The following is an 18,975-nucleotide window of genomic DNA, read 5'->3' on the forward strand; positions in this document are numbered from 1 at the left end:
CGGAGACGCTGGTTCATCAGCATGTTCTCCTCCAGGATTTCCTCCGCCATGCGCTTGCCTCAGTTGTCTTCGTCAGCCATGAGGGATGATTGGATCTACGAAAGGGAGAAGGAAAACCGCTACAAGGTTTCAGTAGGCGGAGAAGAGCAAAGGAACAATTGCGAGTGGAGATGTGTTCGAGGCCGAAGCCACCGACTGGTATTTGAAGACCTGGAGCAAAGAGGCGGACACCCCGAGACATGCAAAAAGCAACCGCAATCAATGGAAGGTGAAGCGCCACTTCAGTAATGCCGATGGGAATATGGCGTTGAGCAACTTAAGGCAGGAAATCGAAGGGTTCTCTTAATAAAAGCCGTGTTTTCAGACTTGATTGGATTAGAAGTCTAGGATCGACTATATCAAATAGGCTCTTTAGCCAAAAAAAGAAGCGTAATTAAATAACAGAGAGTATGATCGATTCTACACAAGATACGCGTTGACATGTAGATTTCAAGTCTGGAACGTCATGGGTCGGTCTCAAAATTTCTAAGCCAAATAGCATCAGCTCCCGTGATCTGTTTGACTTCTTCGGCTGATCTAGGGATGCTCTCGAAGATGTACTTATGATGGTCAATGGCAATAAGACTCCAGAGAAAGCTAGGGATGGATTACCCTTGACGGCCAAAAGCGAGATAACCAGTATGGTTGCCTAATCAGGAGAAACCTTATCGGATCAAACATTGTGCGCCTGGTAATATTTACATTTTTGGAAACACTGAGAGGAGAAGAGGAATTCGGCAGAGCAATCGAATGGGGAATATTTAAAGGAATATTACCCTAATATTTGGAGTAATACTTGACAGCCAGTTTGCTCAGCTATCAGTTCTAATAACCGATACCAGAAAGGTATCGCTTCTAGTATGAAGATAAACCCAGAAGGGTAAAAGCCGATACGATACGTGTCACTCGTAGGAGCGAGGCAAACATGGACAAAGTGGTGCATGAAGTAAAAGGAAAATCATTGGAGACGATGAAATTGTTTGCTTGATGTCACTTATTACAAGCTATAGACCAGAAAACACTTTGTTCACTATATCATCGGCCTAGGAGGTCAGGACTACAGAGTTGGCGGCGTCGGAGAAATCCTCGACCAGGCGCTCATAATCTCTAGGGTATCCGGTGGCTGGAGCTCCATGGGGAAGAAGCCGAAGATCGTGGCTGGAGTGAACTTGTGCAGCAGCCAGCGCCATGGCAGTGCCATGATGAATGCCATGAAGAGCAAATTCTCTGACGTGGTTTGGGATGTCGTACAAGCGAACTACTGGAACGGTGCCCTTGGCATTGATGAATCCTGCCGCATGGTCCACAGCTAAACGGAGGCTTTCCAGCTGAACCGATAGATCTAAAGGATTTAAGGAAGAGGTGATCAGGGTATTGGAGGCAAAAGTTAAGAAGAAACAGAAAAATTATGGTAAATGTCTTACCAGCGATTCTGGCTTTAGCCTTAGCCAACCTCTCCCATGTCGGGTAAGCCTCATGGGGTGATCGGCCCTGAACTATGGCCAGAGCCAACTCTGCAATAAGGAGGCAGTCGGCAAGTTTCTCATAGGTCCGGTCAATGGAAGCGATCAAGTCGTCGTTATCTCTTGGCCTCCTCAGATAGTGGGGAAGCTGGCGACAAATTGGTGCTAAGGATGACCCCAAAGGCTGAGCAGAGTCAACCCTCTGCTCTGAAACAACAGGAGCATCACGAGGTGCACCCTCTTGATGATGGATGCGCTGGCGTGATGATGCAGATCCATCAAGAGCCTCCTCAACAGATCTATTGCTGTTCTCTGTGATCTCAAGCCTACAGAAAAAGCAGAAACTATACTAAGGATGCAGGAGGTTTAAGACGAAGCAGGTGGCTTTTCGATCCAGAGCCATGGCCCATATATATAGGCCGGGAAGGCAAGAAGATGGACTTCACTGGAGGTGTAAAACTAAAATTAGGAACGGAAACGGATCGACACTCTAGAAATTCAGGGGACAGATAACGAAGAAATAACAAATTCGGACTTATTACTTCCCCGAATTACAAAATATCGTGGGCGGATACGAAGAATTTACATTGACCAGAGACCGACCCACCAATACTTCTCTGAATTGAAGGGAGTCCGGATCCCCACAAGGCCGAAGGTCATCGTGAACTGAGTCACGTCAGCCCATTGATAGAATTGTGCTAGGAAAAGGGGAAAGGCCACCCAACAGATGCCTAGCTGATTCTCGGTGGCTGGGAAACTGTGAGAAAGAAGATTGTGGCTTTTCCGGTGGGCATTTGGTGGAATGAATAAGGGGAAGATGTCCACACATTTTAGCCTTAGCAAACACTAGAACAGCTCTACGAGCATGGTGAGAAGACAGGTGATATCACAAGACTTCTTCTAGCCATAGTAGTTGATCCTCTTTCTCGACAAGGCGCTAGAATCAGGGGTACAGACATGATAATTTTGGAATAAAATTACTTTTATCCCAAAATTGAGGGGCATGTGTTTACACCAAAATTTGGAAGGAGTCTCGCAGAGACTTAAAAGCTCCTAAGATCATGTCATCAAGGAAGCAATTGTGTGCAGATCAAAATTAGCTGATTCGAATGCAGCACCGGAATCAGCTTTCTTCAGGCAACGCTGGCAGATAATGACAAAGGCTACGATCGGCGCCAAGACGAATCATGGACTCTACAAAAGGGGAAAGATTAGAGTCCAAGTTATATTAAATTAGCAATGTTTTCCTTTATACCAAAGATTGTAACGAATCGTGATCAAGTAGGATTCATGTTTAGACTCCGGGTATAAATACCAAACTCCGGCTATTGTAAAGACAACGATCAATCCAATATACAAGTCATTTACTTTTTCAGCTCCGGCCATCGCTTAGGAGTAGGAGTAGAGTAGATCACGGCGAGTTCTTCAACAAGTACGGCTGCATCGATCCGGTCGACCTCCACTGCTTGTTGTAAGTACCATCATGGCTTATACCTCTGTTTGTACGGCTGCATCGATCCAGTTGACCTCCATTGCGACTCTGGTATAAGTTAGTTATTGATTCTTGCCTAGTTCAAGTATGGCTACATCGATCCGGTCGACCCCCACTGCATGAACTAGATCAAGGTCAAGTTATCGGCTCTACCTTAGAATGGCAGTCTTTGGTAGATTCATTAAGTTACCGATATTGCTTATTGCTTTCATTATTTATCTAAATTACAGCAATATCACTCTATCTAATTGGAATTGATCTAGATCGGCCTTATATCCTGTTTAGCCCATCGTTTGTTAATCTAAAATTGATCTAATCTGTAAATTAAACGATGAGTTACGTTTTATTGGCTATTTTATATCAATCTTGATCATGCATAGCGTGCGGTTAAAGCATGTTGCGTCTTGAGTAGATTTATTGGCTAGCGAAAATCGTTCCATGGCCCGTTATCACAGCCTGTGTGATTCTGCCCCACACCCCACTGTTAGCACCGTGGAGTGGGGATCATTATTCGGTAGGTCTATTCCTGTAAGGTATGACTTTAACTGTGCGCTATGCCTGAATCGGTTGTTTTAGCCGATATCGAGTGCTTTCACGAATAGTTCGCATCACGAGACCATTGAAGTAAAGATAGGTTGAAGGATGTGTTAGCCCCATGATCTTATTATTGTATTTTGGCCTACATGATTCTGCCTCATGCCCCACTGATATTAGTAATGAGTTAGGGTCGTTGAGTCTATTATTATTTCTACGGCCTGCATGATTCTACCTCATGTCCCAGTGGTCATAGCGATAGATGAGATCTAACATGTTCATTAGATTTATCTTTATTAAATGGTTAAATGGTGTTGAATTGTTTCTTTATATAAAAAAGGGGTTTGGTTGCTTGTAATCATTAGCTCAACATAAACCAATCATTGTTGGCATCTTATTGCCATTGATTGATATCTGCTTAAATAACGACATTTATCTTGAATGATAACCGATTCTTCTTATACAACCCAATGAGCTTTAACCGATTTATTCTCATGAATATGCTAGAATCGACTATTTAGTCGATCTCCTTTCATATCGGCTCTCAGAGCCGCACATTCGGGATTGTCCGGCAACACCGGTAAGTTCCGCCCTTAATTACTGATATGCTTTCTCTCCTTGTCAATTACAGGGTCAAATTGACTGGCACGTCTCGGGAGGAGTGCGCAGGATTGACCATCCCTGCGCTGAAGCTAGGCGGATCTACAGCTCCATCGAGCAGACCCTTCTAGCTTGCTGCGTGTGTCCTCGACACAGGACGAAAATTCTATGTCGACAGTAATATGTTGACTGTGGGGCTGCTATGGTCTGCTAAATGTTAGTTGTTTTGCTACTGTAGCAGTGTTGCTGTTTAGGTGCGTCAAGATCAAGACTGCATTAGTGTCACCAGCTAAACACTAATGCAGTCTTGATGCTTTTATATATATATATATATATATATATATATATATATATATATATATATATATATATATATATATATATATATATATATATATATATAGACACACACACACACATGAACGGCTAGGATGGACGATCAGGATGGACTAATCGGTCTGGTCAACGACTAATCGCGATTAGTCTCCTGGTTGGTCCCATGGCAACCAGGTTCGACCAGACGACCTAAATACATTGATGCACGAGCTATCTTTGAGGAGATTAATGTTCTTTCTTTGCAGGTCCTGTAAAATCCTCTTGATTTAGATCAGATTGCCAATGTGTGGTCCTTGCTGAAGCATTTTCAGGCTACTTATATGGAAGGACAAGCATTATTGACTTTTTTTGTTCTTACAAGTTCTGTAAAATGCTCTTAATTTAGTTGCTATGTACTACCTATAGGATGTAGCGCTAGCCATTTGAAAAGTAGTGCACAAGATGCTCTGAAGTCTATTAATGTTTATCTCTCCATCGTTGGGTAAATTTGTTGCGGTTGGAGTAGATCGTTCTTTGTGTATTCAAGCTATTATATCTTAGACTGGTTGACTGAACATAATCTATGTATATTTTGACAATTATTTCTGCATAATATGCTGAATAAAACCTTGGTGGTGCTAGCGTGCCGATGATCATACCTAGAATACTGGGATGATTACTGAAATTGAGGACAAGGAGCCAGAGGTATTTTTCTCTGTATTGCTATCACTTTAGATGCTCGATCTGTCAGTTTAAGTCCCCTTTGAAATGTGCTTCCAGAAGATGCTTTCCATTATTAGTGCTTGGAAACTAATTGTCACATATAAATAATGCCATGTTCTCCTGTTGTATGTTGATGGATGCTGCTCCTTCTCAATAAGAGATCATGGGAATAGCCTGATAAACATATTGCCATGTTCACTAAATAATGATTTTGTGAAGCTCAATACTTTGAACAAACCAAGTGATATGATTAGAAATCTTGAGAGTTCCTGTCAAATGATGTAATTTCGGCTAGATGTTCTCATATGGTCCTTGAGGCTGCTGTAATAATTTGGGGTTGGAACTAAAGCTTACGATGTGCCACATAATAAAGATTATTTGATTTTCTAAAATCCAAAGGAGATGTTTGGGATGATTAGATTGTTACTAGATGTTTCTAAGCGTAACTGTAGAAGATATGATGCCCGCTAAATGTCCTAATCATGACGGGCTAAGGGCAGAGCACGAACTGTGACACTGCTCCATGGTGCTCCATCGAAGCCAACGACAAAAGTGGAGTATCTGGACTATGAATGAATTATTACTAAGATGGTTGTGCCTTGTGAATTGCATTTGTTAGTTGTTGAGCTAACTAGCTAGGCTTGAATAGCCGATGTTGGAATTGGAGGAGAAACTCTGGTTTGATGCAGTGTTCTATCTTTTTCTTTATGCGAGCGTGTTCTATCGTTTTTCTAATGCACTAAATTATGAGGAATGACATTGAGCGGGGTGTTTCGTGTACAAATCTTTCTGGATCTGTTTTGGTTAAGTGGCTAACTGTCGCGCCTGCTTTTTTATGCTCTCTTCGGGCATGCAGTGACAGGATTCTTTTGAAGTGAAATGAAGCATTCCTAGCACACAATTATAATCTCGAGATAGGATTTGTCATTAGTCAATCAACATGCAGTACAATTTTGCAAAGCAGTCATTAGAAAAGCATTCATCAGACATTAATCTCTTACACTATTAATACATAAAACAATTATCTAACCAACCTGCTGGAATTCAATGCTATAAAAAATAAGTCATGGCAGGGCGCCCTTCGGGCGCCTGATTCTAGTCCATATGCATCTTGGCCCCATCTACTATGCATTTCGCTGCAAACAGTAGTACAGTACCAAGTGTAAAAGGAGTAGGGTTAACGTGACACCCCTTAGGGTACACGGTTCCGTGTTATATAGAGGTGGGAAGAGCCCCCACCGTGGCTTACATGTTTGTCAAGATTACAATAATCAGATCCACTAATCTAGGAACTAATTACGGTTTACATATGTGCCATACGGCTTACATAAAGACTTCTATTTTCTAACATCCTCCCTCAATCTCAGCCACTTCTAAGGTTGAGGTTGTCTCTAAATTTTCTTAACTACTACAGGAAGAGCCTTGGTAAAACCATCAGCTACTTGATCACCTATTGAGATGAATCTCACATCTAACAACTTTTGAGCCACTCTTTCTCTGAGAAAATGAAAGTCTATTTCTATGTGTTTTGTTCTTGCATGGAACACAGGATTAGCTGAGAGATAGGTTGCTCCAAGATTCACCATAGCCGTGCTCTTGGGGGATGATGAATACTGATTTCTGTCAACAACTTTTGAATCCATAGCAATTCTGCAGTTGCATTGGCCAAAGCCTTGTATTCGGCTTCTGTGCTAGACCAAGAGACAGTAGGTTGTTTCCTAGCTGTCCAAGAGACCAAATTACTGCCAAGGAACACAGCAAAGCCACCAGTGGATCTTCGGTCATCAACACAACCAGCCCAGTCAGCATCTGAGAACACACTAACAAGCATTGATTCTGATTTCTTGATATGTAACCCAAGTTTGATGGTGCCCTGTACATACCTCAGGATACGTTTCACGGCGCTCCAGTGAACTGTAGTAGGTGCATGCAAAAATTGGCAGACCTTATTCACAGAGAATGAAATGTCCGGTCTAGTCCATGTTAGATATTGTAAGGCTCCAACCACACTTTGGTACCTTGTTGCATCATCAGGCCCAAGACAGTCACCATCAGTAATGCTTAGCTTCTCAGAACTAGACAGTGGTGTGTCAACCGGTTTGCATCTGTTCATACCGGATCTCTTAAGGACATCATTAGCATATTTTTCTTGGATGAGAATCATACCATTGCTTCCCCGCTTGACTTCGATGCCCAAGAAATAATGGAGGTCACCTAAGTCTTTGAGAGCAAAGTCTTTCTATAAATCAGCAAGAAGAGCGGCGGTTGCTTTAGATGAAGAGCTAGCCACAATTATATCATCCACATAAACAAGAACAAACAATGTATGCCGGCCCTTGTTATAGTAAAAGAGTGATGCATCTGACTTTGATGGAGTAAAACCCAAGGCTTCAAGCTTACCGCATAGGCGAGCATGCCAGGCTCTTGGAGCCTGCTTAAGACCGTAGATGGCTTTATCAAGTTTGCACACATACCCAGGGTTCCTATGATCAACATAGCCAGGAGGTTGACGCATGTAGACTTCTTCTTGAAGCACACCATGGAGAAAGGCATTCTTAACATCGAGTTGTCGGAGAGACCATCATTGAGAGACTGCAACAGACAAGATAAATCGAACAGTGGAAGCTTTAACGACGGGACTAAAGGTATCCTCATAGTCAACACCATATCTCTGTTTAAAACCTTTGGCAACTAATCGAGCCTTGTACCTCTCAATGTCACCATTAGCTTTTCTCTTTATTTTATAAATCCACTTGCAATCTATAACATTTTTGCCGCGAGGAGGTGGAACCAGGTGCCATGTACCATTTTGAATCAAGGCACGGTGCTCCTCGTTCATGGCCATAATCCAATTTTTATCCCGCAAGGCATCATTGAGAGTAGTTGGTTCTTCTAAAACAGCAGCACTGTTACACCACCGAACCGTACCATCGGAGTAGGTCTTGGGTTTGACAATGCTGCTTTGAGATCGAGTGGCAGGTCGAGGCACAGTAGGTACTTCACTTGATGATCCGGGTTGTAGCAGCGAAAACGTAGTATCACCAGCAGAGTTAGCTGCCACAGCCGATCCATTCAGCAGCCGAGATCCTGATCCCCCCGGCCCGAGATCAGTTTGTGCAGCCGCACTCGATGAGGTAGGCGACGGTGGTGGATGAGGCTGCACAGAGGATCCAGATGGGCTTGCCGGTTTGGATCCAGATGACGCGTGGCTCGGCAATGATCCGGCCCCGCCTACCGTGCCTGCATCCGCTGACGCGATCGAATCAGCTCCGAACGCCGTGCCACCGTTGTCTCCTGGCTGGTGACACATGAAATAAGGGTTGTTTAACCCGATCTGAGCACCATTTTGAGCACAATTTCTAGCCAAATTTCCTCCAGTACGTTCCCCATCCTGTAACACATCTCCAGAAGAACTTGTAGAGATATTAGCAAGGTATGAAGAATCAAACACATGATCATGTGATGAGTTGCTCCCGGGAGTGAAAGTAGGATTAAGGAGAACATCAGGAAGAAGTTGAAGCTCGGCTCGGAGTTGAGCACCAGCATTTGGGTGAAGTTTAGAAAAAGGAAATACGTGTTTGTCAAAGACTACATCACACGAAACATAGACTCGACCAGTAGAGGGCTCAAGGCACTTATAACCTTTGTGATGATCACTATAACCAAGGAACACACATTGCTTGGAACGGAAAGCAAGTTTCCGAGAATTATATGGTCTAAGATTCGGCCAGCAAGCGCACCCAAAAATACAAAGGAAAGAAGAGTTTGGTGACTGACCATGAAGTCGTTCAAAAGGTGTATCATGGTTAATGACCTTGGAAGGCGGCCGGTTTATTAAAAACACAGTTGTTGAGAAAGCCTCGTCCCAAAATTTTAGAGGCATGGATGCGTGGGCCAACAAGGTGAGTCCTACTTCAACAATATGCCTATGTTTGCGTTCGGTTGACCCATTCTGTTGATGAGCATGAGGACATGACACATGGTGAGCTATGCCTATGCGTTGGAAAAAGGTACTCAGGGACTGATATTCGCCACCCCAATCGGTTTGAACACTCTTGATCTTGCAATCAAACTGTCGCTCAACAAGTTGTTGGAAATCATGAAAGCGTTGAAAAACTTCAGATTTACGCTTCAGAAGGTAAATCCAAGTAAACTTACTATAATCATCAATAAAACTTAAATAATATGTGTTCCGACCAACATAATTTGGAGCAGGGCCCCATACATCCGAGAAAACAAGATCAAGAGAATTGCTAGACACACTGGTGGACTTAGGGTATGGCAACTGATGGCTTTTACCCTGCTGGCATGCATCACAAACATGAGCTTTATTTGACTCTTGGGCAAAGGGGAGCTGGTGGTGACTGATGACACGCTGGACGACTGGAAGGGAAGCATGACCGAGTCGATGATGCCACAGAGAGGTAGGAGGCTTGACAGCACCGAGCGCCTCTTTGTGTGGAGTTTTTATTGGGTAAAGACCATATTCACATCTGCCCTGAAGAAGAGTATTCTTCGTTCCCTGATCCTTGACAAGAAAACGATCAGGGTGAAACTCTAGAAAGACATGATTATCACGAGTAAATCGATTTACAGAAACAAGATTTTTGTTGGCTTGAGGAACATGCAAGATGTTACGAAGGTGTAATTTAGTGGAAGGAGAACTCAAAACACTATGACCAATGTGATTGATTTTCATACCTGATCCACTAGCAGTGTGAACTTGATCTCCACCATGATATTGATCACGCACGGTGAGCTTCTCTAGATCACTGGTGATGTGATCAGTGGCACCGGTATCCATATACCAATTGGTGTCCACTCCATAGCCAGTTGTTGCAGTTGAGGCGGACCTTTGCTGCTGTGCACCCCCTGAATAAGAGGAGTCATACCTCTTGTAGCATCTGCTGGCATGATGACCCTCCTTGCCGCAGATCTGGCAAATGACACCGGCTTGAAAAGACGATGTGCGACCGCCGCCATTGTTGCCGCGACCAGAACTAGCGTTCCGGCCACCACCACCACGGCCACCTCCAGATCGGCCACTTCCACCGCGGCCCTTGGATGATTGACCGCCACCACGGCCACCCTTGTGCGCCGCGTTCATGGAGGGCTGATGCCCACCATTGCGAATGGCGATGCGTTGCTCGTGGCTGAAAAGCTGCACAAGCAACTCAGAGACGGCGATCGGCTCCACCCGTGCTGCCACCGCCGAAACGACCGGATCAAAGTCCAGATCGAGACAGGTGAGAATGTAGGAGATGAGTTCTTCGTCCTCCAGCTTGCGTCCCGCGGCTGCCATGTCATCTACCAAGGCTTTCATTTTGGCAAAGTATTCAGAACTGTGGATGTACCTTTGGAGGCTGTGGCCAAGGCCATCCTGGTGCTGATGATCTTTGCGCGCGACTGGGATGCAAACAGCCATTCAATGGCTGTCCAGGCGCTCGCCGCAGTGACGTAGGTGTTCACATGCCCTAGAATCTCCTTGGACATGTTCGACAGCAGATAATTGAGGACGGTTTGATCCTTAGCCACCCATGACGCGTAGTCAGGGTTTGGCTCAGGATCCTTCTTGGAACCATCCGCCTTGGATCCATCAGGGGTGATAAACGGCGACGGCGGCACAGCAGTTGGTTCGATGAACGAACCCATCTGGGCGCCCTGCACCGCCAACAAGACCTGGGCTTTCTAGGACTGAAAGTTTGTGCGGTTGAGTTTTTCATTTGTGGGAAGAAAGGTGAACGGAAACATGGCGGCGGCGGCGGAGGAAGATGAGAGCGCCATGAGAATTTCCGTGGGGATTGCGGCTCCTTGATACCATGTAAAAGGAGTAGGGTTAACGTGACACCCTTAGGGTACACGGATCCGTGTTATATAGAGGTGGGAAGAGCCCCCACCGTGGCTTACATATTTGTCAAGATTACAATAATCAGATCCACTAATCTAGAAACTAATTACGGTTTATATATGTGCCATACGGCTTACATGAAGACTTCTATCTTCTAACACCAAGGTCGCTTCTTCTTTACTACTCCACATCTTGCAGACATCGTTCGCATTCACACACACACGTCCATCAAGCTCCACGAAGAAGATTACCATTCATGGCAGAATCCAAGCAGGAGTCCTCTCCTCTGCACATCGTGGTGTTCCCATGGCTCGCCTTCGGCCACATCATCCCCTTCCTCGAGCTCTCCGAGCAGCTCGCCAAGCGCGGCCACTTCGTCACCTTCGTAAGTGCCCCGAGGAACCTCGCCAAGCTGAGGCCTGTCGCCCCCGACGTTAGGCCGCGCATCCGGCTCGTCCCACTGCCCCTGCCGCTCGTGGACGGCCTCCCGAACGGCGCCGAGTCAACGGCCGACGTCCCGCCGGAGAAGGTCGAGCTCCTTAAGATCGCCTTCGACGGCCTTGCCGCCCCCTTCGCCGCCTTCCTCGCCGAGGCTTGTGCCGGCGGGGAGGCCAGGGAAGGGCACTCCAAGAAGCCCAACTGGATCGTCCTCGACTTCGCACAGCAGTGGCTTCCGCCCATCGCCGACGAGCACAAGGCACGTACCTCTCACCGCCACCGCGCCTCCTCGTGTTTGGTTTCACTACGCATTGGTCTGACCGTCTGGTCCGTCTCCGTGCCAAGAGTGCAGGTGCCGTGCGCGGTGTTCCTGATCTTCCCTGCGGCCTTGATCGCCTTCGTGGGCCCAAAGGAGCTCAACGACGCGCACCCGCGATCCGCGGCGGAGGATTTCACCGTTGCGCCGCCGTGGATCCCTTCTCCGTCCCGTCTCGCGTTCCGCGGCCATGAGGCCGAGTGGATCGCAGGGGCGTGGCAGCCCAACGCGTCCGGCATCTCCGACTTCAGCCGCTTCTGGGAGACGACGCAGCGCTGCCCGCTCATGGTGTGCCGCTGCAGCCACGAGGTTGACGGCCCGCTCTGTCCCCTCCTCGGCGACCTCTACGGCAAACCCGTCCTCCCCTCGGGCCTCCTCGCGCCCTACGACGCGGCCGTTCGCGCCGCGGCTGCCGACGGCGAGGGCGAGCATGACGACGAGGAGAGCGCGGGGATCATGCGCTGGCTTGACGCCCAGCCCGCGCGGTCCGTTCTCTACGTGGCGTTCGGGAGCGAGGCGCCGCTGACGCCTGCGCACGTCGGCGCGCTCGCGCTCGGGCTGGAGCTGGCGGGCGTGCGCTTCCTCTGGGCGCTCCGGAAGCCGGTCGGCGGCGAGCAGCCGCAGCTCCCGGTCGGGTTCGAGGGCCGCGTGGACAGGCGCGGGGTGGTGCGCGTCGGGTGGGTGCCGCAGGTGCGCGTGCTCGCGCACGCCGCGGTGGGCGCCTTCATGACGCACGTTGGGTGGAGCTCCCTCATGGAGAGCTTCCTGTTCGGCCACCCGCTGGTGATGCTGCCACTGTTCGCCGACCAGGGCCTCACCGCGCGCCTGATGACGGAGCGGCGGGTCGGCCTGGAGGTGCCGTGGGATGACTGCGGCAGTGCGTTCCGCGGCGAGGACGTCGCGAGGACCGTGCGGCGGGTGATGGTGGAGGAGGAAGGCAAGGAGTTCTCGCGCAACGCCAAGGGATTGCAGGAGGTTCTCTGGGACACAGCGACGCAGGAGCGCTACATCGATGAGCTGGTCGAGCACTTGCTGCGCCGCCGAGGAGATTACTAGGACGAAGATCAATGTATCCGTCCAAGGGACATGCTAAAATTCTTGAATTTTAGTTTTCTTCCGGGCAACAACTATTGCATATATTTTGTATTAAAATTGTAGCTTTAGTACGTTGTAATTTTCGGTTTTGAGAATAAAAAATTCATTAGACAAAATTACAAACCCGATTAAATCTGATTTGTGTTAAGACAAAGACAATTAACAAATTTACTATTTACAATTGTTTCTATAGTCAAACAAGAACAAAAATTTGATATATTATGACATAAAAACAAATTACAAATAACAAAAGTAACAATTTACTTGTACTAGTTGGTGATAAAAGAGTGATGCTTGAAATTATCTTAAAATTCAAGCACCTGATAGGCTGAAACATTGGAGAAGTGAAATGAGAAGACCAAATGAATTGCTTACACTCTGTTTTATCAATTTTTTCAGGTGACAAACAGTAGCTACCGGGTGTCAATTTGACTGTCCCTGCTCAGCTGCTATCGTTCTCCTTCAACTTCCCTTTCGTCTTCCTCGTAGTGAAAACCACTCTCCATTATGGCTCCTCCACCGATCGTTGGCCGACTCCCATCCTCAGTGGTGTCCCCGCCGGCAAGCCTGTCCCTGCTGCTCTCTTCTTCATGTTAACCTGATGTCATCGGGCCATCAACATGACTCCCATGTCCTTCCTTGACTCAATCGTCATCTCCCACCACTCGTGGCCAGCAGTAGCCCCGTTGCTACGCCCCACATCCGTCTCCTTCGCCTGGCCGACCTTCGTAAATTAAGTTTCAGAGGTGGTTGGATTTTGGTTCACCTTTAGAAATTGATTTCTAGGAACGGCTCGATATCCCAATTCTTTTGGGCTCTACTTGTTCCCCCTCTTCCCATCGCCCGATAGGTGGGAGCAATAGCGGCCGGCATCCTTGGCTTGGTTGGAAAATGCGGGGATACCTTGGTTGTGGCGGCGAGTAAGGATATGGGCATGTAAGGGTTACTTCTCTTTGGAACAAGGGCTATGAGAGAGGAATTAATGCTGGTTAAATCAATGGAGTTGTCACTGAAGTCTTTGAAGAGCCTGAGAAAATCTTGCTTGATAATGGGTCATCACTTCTTGATGAATAACCCATTGTAGCCATCAGTGTGGCAGAACCGCCCGAAATAACACACCTTCGGAGGCGCTCGTCTTCCACCAGACACTAAGCACCTCGAAAGCACGCTACATCGGGCGGATTCCGTCGAGCACACCCCAAGGGAGAACTCGAATGATCCATATTTTTTCTCCAGGGTCCAATAATGAGAACGAGTTTACAATACTCAGTCCATTTCATACAACCAGAGTTCTTAGAAATACATTGTTACAGTGCCAAGTTCAGAGTGTAGAAATTAAATAGCGGAATTAAAATAAACATTTATCGATAATATACAAGGATCCGTTTGTGCCCATCAGAAGAATCCTTCACACAATAGCTACTTCTCAAGTTGCACCTACAACAGGGGTAAATAAACCCTGAGTACACAATGTACTCGCAAGACTTATCCTTTGGCTCTCTATGATGAGGCTTGTGCGGCATGTGAAGATGATGCGGCTTCTTGCCCTCATGGCAAGGGCAAGGCTACTGAAGAAGATGAGGAATACATGGAGGATGATGATGATGAAAACGACGATGGTACTGATGATGGTGACCAAGATGAGGATGATGACTACGAGGACGAGTAGTTGGTTCTTCATGCGGCCTACCCCTTTTGGCACTTGTTGACAAAGGGGGAGTGTTAGGCTTTGATCCATCTTGTAATAAGTTAGTTGGTCATTTCGTTTTGAGACTTTAAAAACTTTAGCTTGTATGAACTATGTCGTATGGTGGCTAGTATGTGATGGACAACTACATATATGTGTTTGTGATGCTTGATTGTAGGACAAGTAATGGTTATCTATTTATCTATCTACCTTATTAGCTTGTGCTTGTCTCTACTTGTGATGGTGGACGTATTTTGGATGGCCATGTGTTGCTTCAAGTTTTTACATTGAAATCTTGGCCATCATATTCTCTTTTTACTTGTTGTGTGAAATAACATGTCATATTGCATTTCTTTTCACGGATATATATTTATTCACACACACTTGTTGCACCCCACGGATTGCAAAATTTAGGGGGAGCTTTTTATCTTGATGCATGCAAATCATGTATAGATGACTCTAATTGAAATTGAAATTCATGCATACATCAAGGGGGAGCTCATCATAAATTTTGGGTTTCAAAAGCTTTAAATTCTTTCATTCTTATAAAAGCCTAAGTTGGTTGTCATCAATTACCAAAAAGGGAGAGATTAAAAATGCATTTGCCCCCTATGTGGGTTTTGGTGTATTGATGACATCCAAATTAGGGGCTAATGTGATCTTAATGAGATATGTCACAGCTATTAGTCCCATGAAAGATTCTAAGAGTTGATAAAGATGAAATGGTATCCCTCAATTCTTGAAGTTGTAAAGGCGAACGAACTCAAAACGCTCTCCAAAGGTTTTATTTTTGTTTTTGAGTTTAGAATCCGCCGCACTATAAAGAGGGATGCAAACTTAGTTGGTCTAAGGAAGATAGAGTGCTCAAGCATAAAAATAAAATCAAAAGAGAGACACTCTAGCACTCCACGAGCACATGGAATATTTTCCTGTGACTGTCGGTGTTGGAAGTCCCGACGTAAGCCGAAACTCCCAACCATCAGAAGTCACGACTCATGCCGGAAGTCCTGACGCCCAGTCACTTAGCCTATGCGATGACTGTGGGCGTCGGAAGTCCCGACGTGAGTCAGAACTCCCGACAGTCGGAAGTCCCAACACCTATGGTTCTGCTGGCCGGTTGTCTACGCCCGTTGAAAGTCTCGACGTTCGTCGAAACTTCCGACAGTCGAAAGTCCCGACCCATGTCGGGAGTCCCAACACCTGGAGTGTTGCTGGTTGGTTGGCTGTCTGCGCACGTTGGAAGTCCCAACGTACGTCGGGAGTCCCGACTATCGGAAGTCCTGACGTTTGTCGGGAGTTCTGACATTGACTAGTGCATGCGGACTTCTGACCCTATGTGAATAGTGTTTTCTGTTAAGGTCAAAAGTCCTAAGATCTGCGTTGGAACTTCCAACATAGATCTGAACAGTTAGATTTCTACTAAGAGTATCAATAGCCCTCTCTTCACTTCTAACCATTACGGACTCATTCACAGCTCACCCAACTTTGTCCTAACAGCTCCCAAGCAACAAAGGCACACCTCTCCTCCCTCTCTTGCTCCAATCTTCGATTCCCCTAGGGTTTTGAGTGAAAGGAGAGTTGATTAAGTGAGAGAATCACTTTGGCAAGCTTGAGCACTTGATTTCTTCATCAAGCCAGTTGGTTTTGTGTCTATTACTCTTGGGGCTTTGCCCCTAGCCGGCTAGACGTTGCCCAAGAGCTTCCATCTTGTGGAAGAACCTTGGAAAGGTTGTATTACCCCTGATTTCTTTGTGGAAATCTCAATTGATCTTTGTGGTAGCTTTGAGAGAGGCAAGGAGGTGAAAGAGACTCCAACCTTAGTGGTCACCTCAACAACAAGGACGTAGGAGCTCCACCGTGGGGTTGCCGAACCTCAAGATAAATCCTTGTGTCCCATGTGCTTGTTGTTGTGATTGCTATATATATAGTACTTGTATTTGTTTGTCTCTCTCTCTCTCTCCTAAATTTCATTTTAGGGTTTGGACTTGATCTAGGGTTTGGAGGCATTACGGCATCAAGGGAGTGACCCAACATCTTCACCAAACCACTAGGAAGTGGGGTTGTAAGATTATTTATCCACAAAGTTAAATTTGGTACTACTTTTGTAGTTCATGTAGGCATCGGGACTACTGACGTTTGTGCTGAAACTTTTGACGATGTCGGGAGTTTCGACCCAAACGCCGGGACTTCCGACATTGTCTGACAAATTTGAACTTAGCATTTGCAATTAATTTTTAGTTACACCTATTCACCCTCTCTCTAGGCATTGTTAGATCCTTTCACACCGGTGCAACTTTCTGTAGGTTGTGTACAGCGGCGGTGGGCATGGCTGCAATCTTCCAAACTGCCTGTACACCCTTATAGGGTAGTGCATCTCGACCACGTGGAAGAAAATTAGTGGCCCGTTAAAAAGCCACTCGTTAGACTCTTCCTCAGTACGAGGACTCAGGTACCCCTCTAGCTTGAATCTGGACCACGAACACCAATTCACCTAAAAGTTAGATAACTACAGTTAGTTTTTTGGAACAGTAAAAAAGATACAACACCGACTAGCAGTATCAAAGTGGTCGTTACCTGGTGCTGTGTCAGGACGTCTAGCGTGTTCGAGTACTACCTGTTCCAATGCTTTGGGTTCCCTCTAACTACCTCCGCTTCTTGCTAGACGTACAGAGCAGTCGGTCCTATGTCCACGTGATTACATGCCTGCATTGAATAGGATAGTCAGTCACAAGTGCGGCATCAAGTTTGAGGAAAATAAAAAATGAATGCACTTACAGGTAAACCATGAACAATAGGCCTCCCGACTGGCCATCGCTTCCAACACCAAACCTGTAGTAGGTGGGAACAACCTCATAGGTTGGCACCTCCTGTACTGCATTAGCAGGTGTAACAATCTTGGTGTTACACTATATAGCTTTTTGCTAAAACATTGCATGAGCATCATACTTATGTGTAAATATGTGTAATATAGGGTGTAAAGCAATACACGGAAATTGAAACGTCCATCGGAAACACGAAACAAATGTTACATTTCATGTCGCGTTATATCGCTTAGGGTTCTCAATGAATTTTTATGGAACAAAAATGCTATAGAACGCATATGCAAAGCTTTAGTAAAGTTTGTCGCATGAACTTCGTAGGTGATGGTGAAATATGTACGATCGAGAACAGGATTCGCTAGCTAGTGTATCGAGTAGCTTGGAAATCGCATTCGACGCGAAACCATTTAGGACTTAGCCAAAATTTCCTAAGTCAGACAACGCATTGACTAAGCTAAGTTCGACAATTTTTGTAGAACGATCGAGTTAAGCAGTGGCATAGTATTAAGGTTGGTTTTAGTAGCTTGATACACCATATCAAACGTAAAATAGTTGGTTTAGCTACTGGGCCATTGGGTTGGAATTTTAAGCAGCTTTAAAAAGTGTGCAAGTCACGAGTTTGAACGATGCCAGCGCTTGGGCACGGTCACCCTGCCCGGCTCACGGCATTGCCGCGCCAGCCGCCCGATGCGCCTACGCACGCATGCACGCGCGCGTGGCCCCGCGGTGCTGGCCACGGCCTCCTGCTACCACGCTCTGGCACACAACTCGCACGCGCATGCCGAGGTCCAGCATGCCTGGCTGCTCTGCCTGCCATCGCCATCGATGTTGCGTCGCTGCGTCCACGATTGCACTGTGCTCCGACCGCCGCTATCGCGCGAGCATTGCTCCTATTGACCTTTCGTGGCTGCACACACGTGGGCTGACTGCCTGCCTTTGCTTTCACGTTCGCACACGGTGCCACGCCACGCCGCTGCTTTCCCAGACATGCCAACCTCTGTGGCGTAGTGCCGTGCCGCCCTCGCCTTGCCGGACTCGTATGCGCACGAGGAGTTGTCACCGTCACGCTGCCGTCCTCTCCCAATTAGTGAATGCACCACGCCAAGCCCCGTCCCATCGCCTTGAATCGTGCCGACCAAGCCGCACTAAGGCCTAACTGCAGAGCAGGTCCCATCCCTGTAATTGTGCACATTTGGAGGTCGCACTGGAGTCTAGCTTCATGCTAGGGTTGCCACTGTTGCGGTAGTACGGTGTCAGGGCGCCAATTTGAGTTTTCCCCTCGCCGGCCGCCATAAGACCGAGTTGAGTCGCCCAACCAATTGGCCTTGCGTAGTCCACCTCCTTCCAATTAACCATGCACACAACTAGTCTTAGTAGTTATCCAGTGATTGGAGTCGTCCCGGTGAGTTTCCATCTTACCGTGAGGTAATGCGGGGCGTTTTCCCTGTGGTGGTCCGCCATGGCCGTCGCAGCAGGTACTCGGCTAGGGCATCACTCAGTGCTCTGTTGTTTCAATTGAGTGGTGTCATTGTGTCATGTTGACTTGGTTGCCTCACCATGTAACAGTTTCATCGGTGGAGCAGCAGGTCACCGGCGACGCCGTCAC

The 18,975-nt window shown here is 46.8% G+C and overlaps 2 protein-coding genes and 1 non-coding gene across 3 annotated transcripts; 1 reads left to right on the forward strand and 2 right to left on the reverse strand.

Annotated features, from left to right (window-relative positions):
* Positions 1 to 1,082: 1,082 nt before the first annotated feature.
* LOC136548213 (uncharacterized) lies at positions 1,083 to 10,818 on the reverse strand. Its single transcript, XM_066539819.1, has 8 exons — positions 10,521 to 10,818; positions 9,868 to 10,473; positions 9,488 to 9,723; positions 8,402 to 8,557; positions 7,641 to 7,758; positions 6,750 to 7,080; positions 1,464 to 1,828; positions 1,083 to 1,381 (listed from the first exon to the last, which is right to left on the reverse strand). The coding sequence occupies exons 1-8, from the start codon at positions 10,816 to 10,818 to the stop codon at positions 1,083 to 1,085; spliced, it is 2,409 nt and encodes an 802-aa protein (XP_066395916.1).
* On the reverse strand, positions 10,312 to 10,450 carry LOC136553103 (small nucleolar RNA Z247). Its single transcript, XR_010783011.1, has one exon. It is a non-coding gene; the product is annotated as a small nucleolar RNA Z247 (small nucleolar RNA).
* A 414-nt stretch (positions 10,819 to 11,232) lies between the features above and the next one.
* LOC136551120 (putative UDP-rhamnose:rhamnosyltransferase 1) lies at positions 11,233 to 12,960 on the forward strand. The gene is made up of 2 exons (XM_066542710.1): positions 11,233 to 11,711; positions 11,805 to 12,960. The coding sequence occupies exons 1-2, from the start codon at positions 11,271 to 11,273 to the stop codon at positions 12,822 to 12,824; spliced, it is 1,461 nt and encodes a 486-aa protein (XP_066398807.1). The 5' UTR covers positions 11,233 to 11,270; the 3' UTR covers positions 12,825 to 12,960.
* Positions 12,961 to 18,975: the final 6,015 nt, after the last annotated feature.

This window comes from Miscanthus floridulus, chromosome 4 (assembly GCF_019320115.1).
Source record: "Miscanthus floridulus cultivar M001 chromosome 4, ASM1932011v1, whole genome shotgun sequence".
NCBI classification, from domain to species: Eukaryota; Viridiplantae; Streptophyta; class Magnoliopsida; order Poales; family Poaceae; genus Miscanthus; species Miscanthus floridulus.

Coding starts and splice junctions, on each gene's coding strand:
- LOC136548213 (XM_066539819.1), bottom strand. CDS start 10,818: ATGGGTTCGTTCATCGAACCAACTGCTGTGCCGCCGTCGCCGTTTATC. Junction 8,558..9,487: donor AAGAGTCAAATAAAGCTCAT/GTTTGTGATGCA, acceptor GATGTGTTACAG/GATGGGGAACGTACTGGAGG. Junction 7,081..7,640: donor GTTGATCATAGGAACCCTGG/GTATGTGTGCAA, acceptor CACCTACTACAG/TTCACTGGAGCGCCGTGAAA.
- LOC136551120 (XM_066542710.1), top strand. CDS start 11,271: ATGGCAGAATCCAAGCAGGAGTCCTCTCCTCTGCACATCGTGGTGTTC. Junction 11,712..11,804: donor CCATCGCCGACGAGCACAAG/GCACGTACCTCT, acceptor CCAAGAGTGCAG/GTGCCGTGCGCGGTGTTCCT.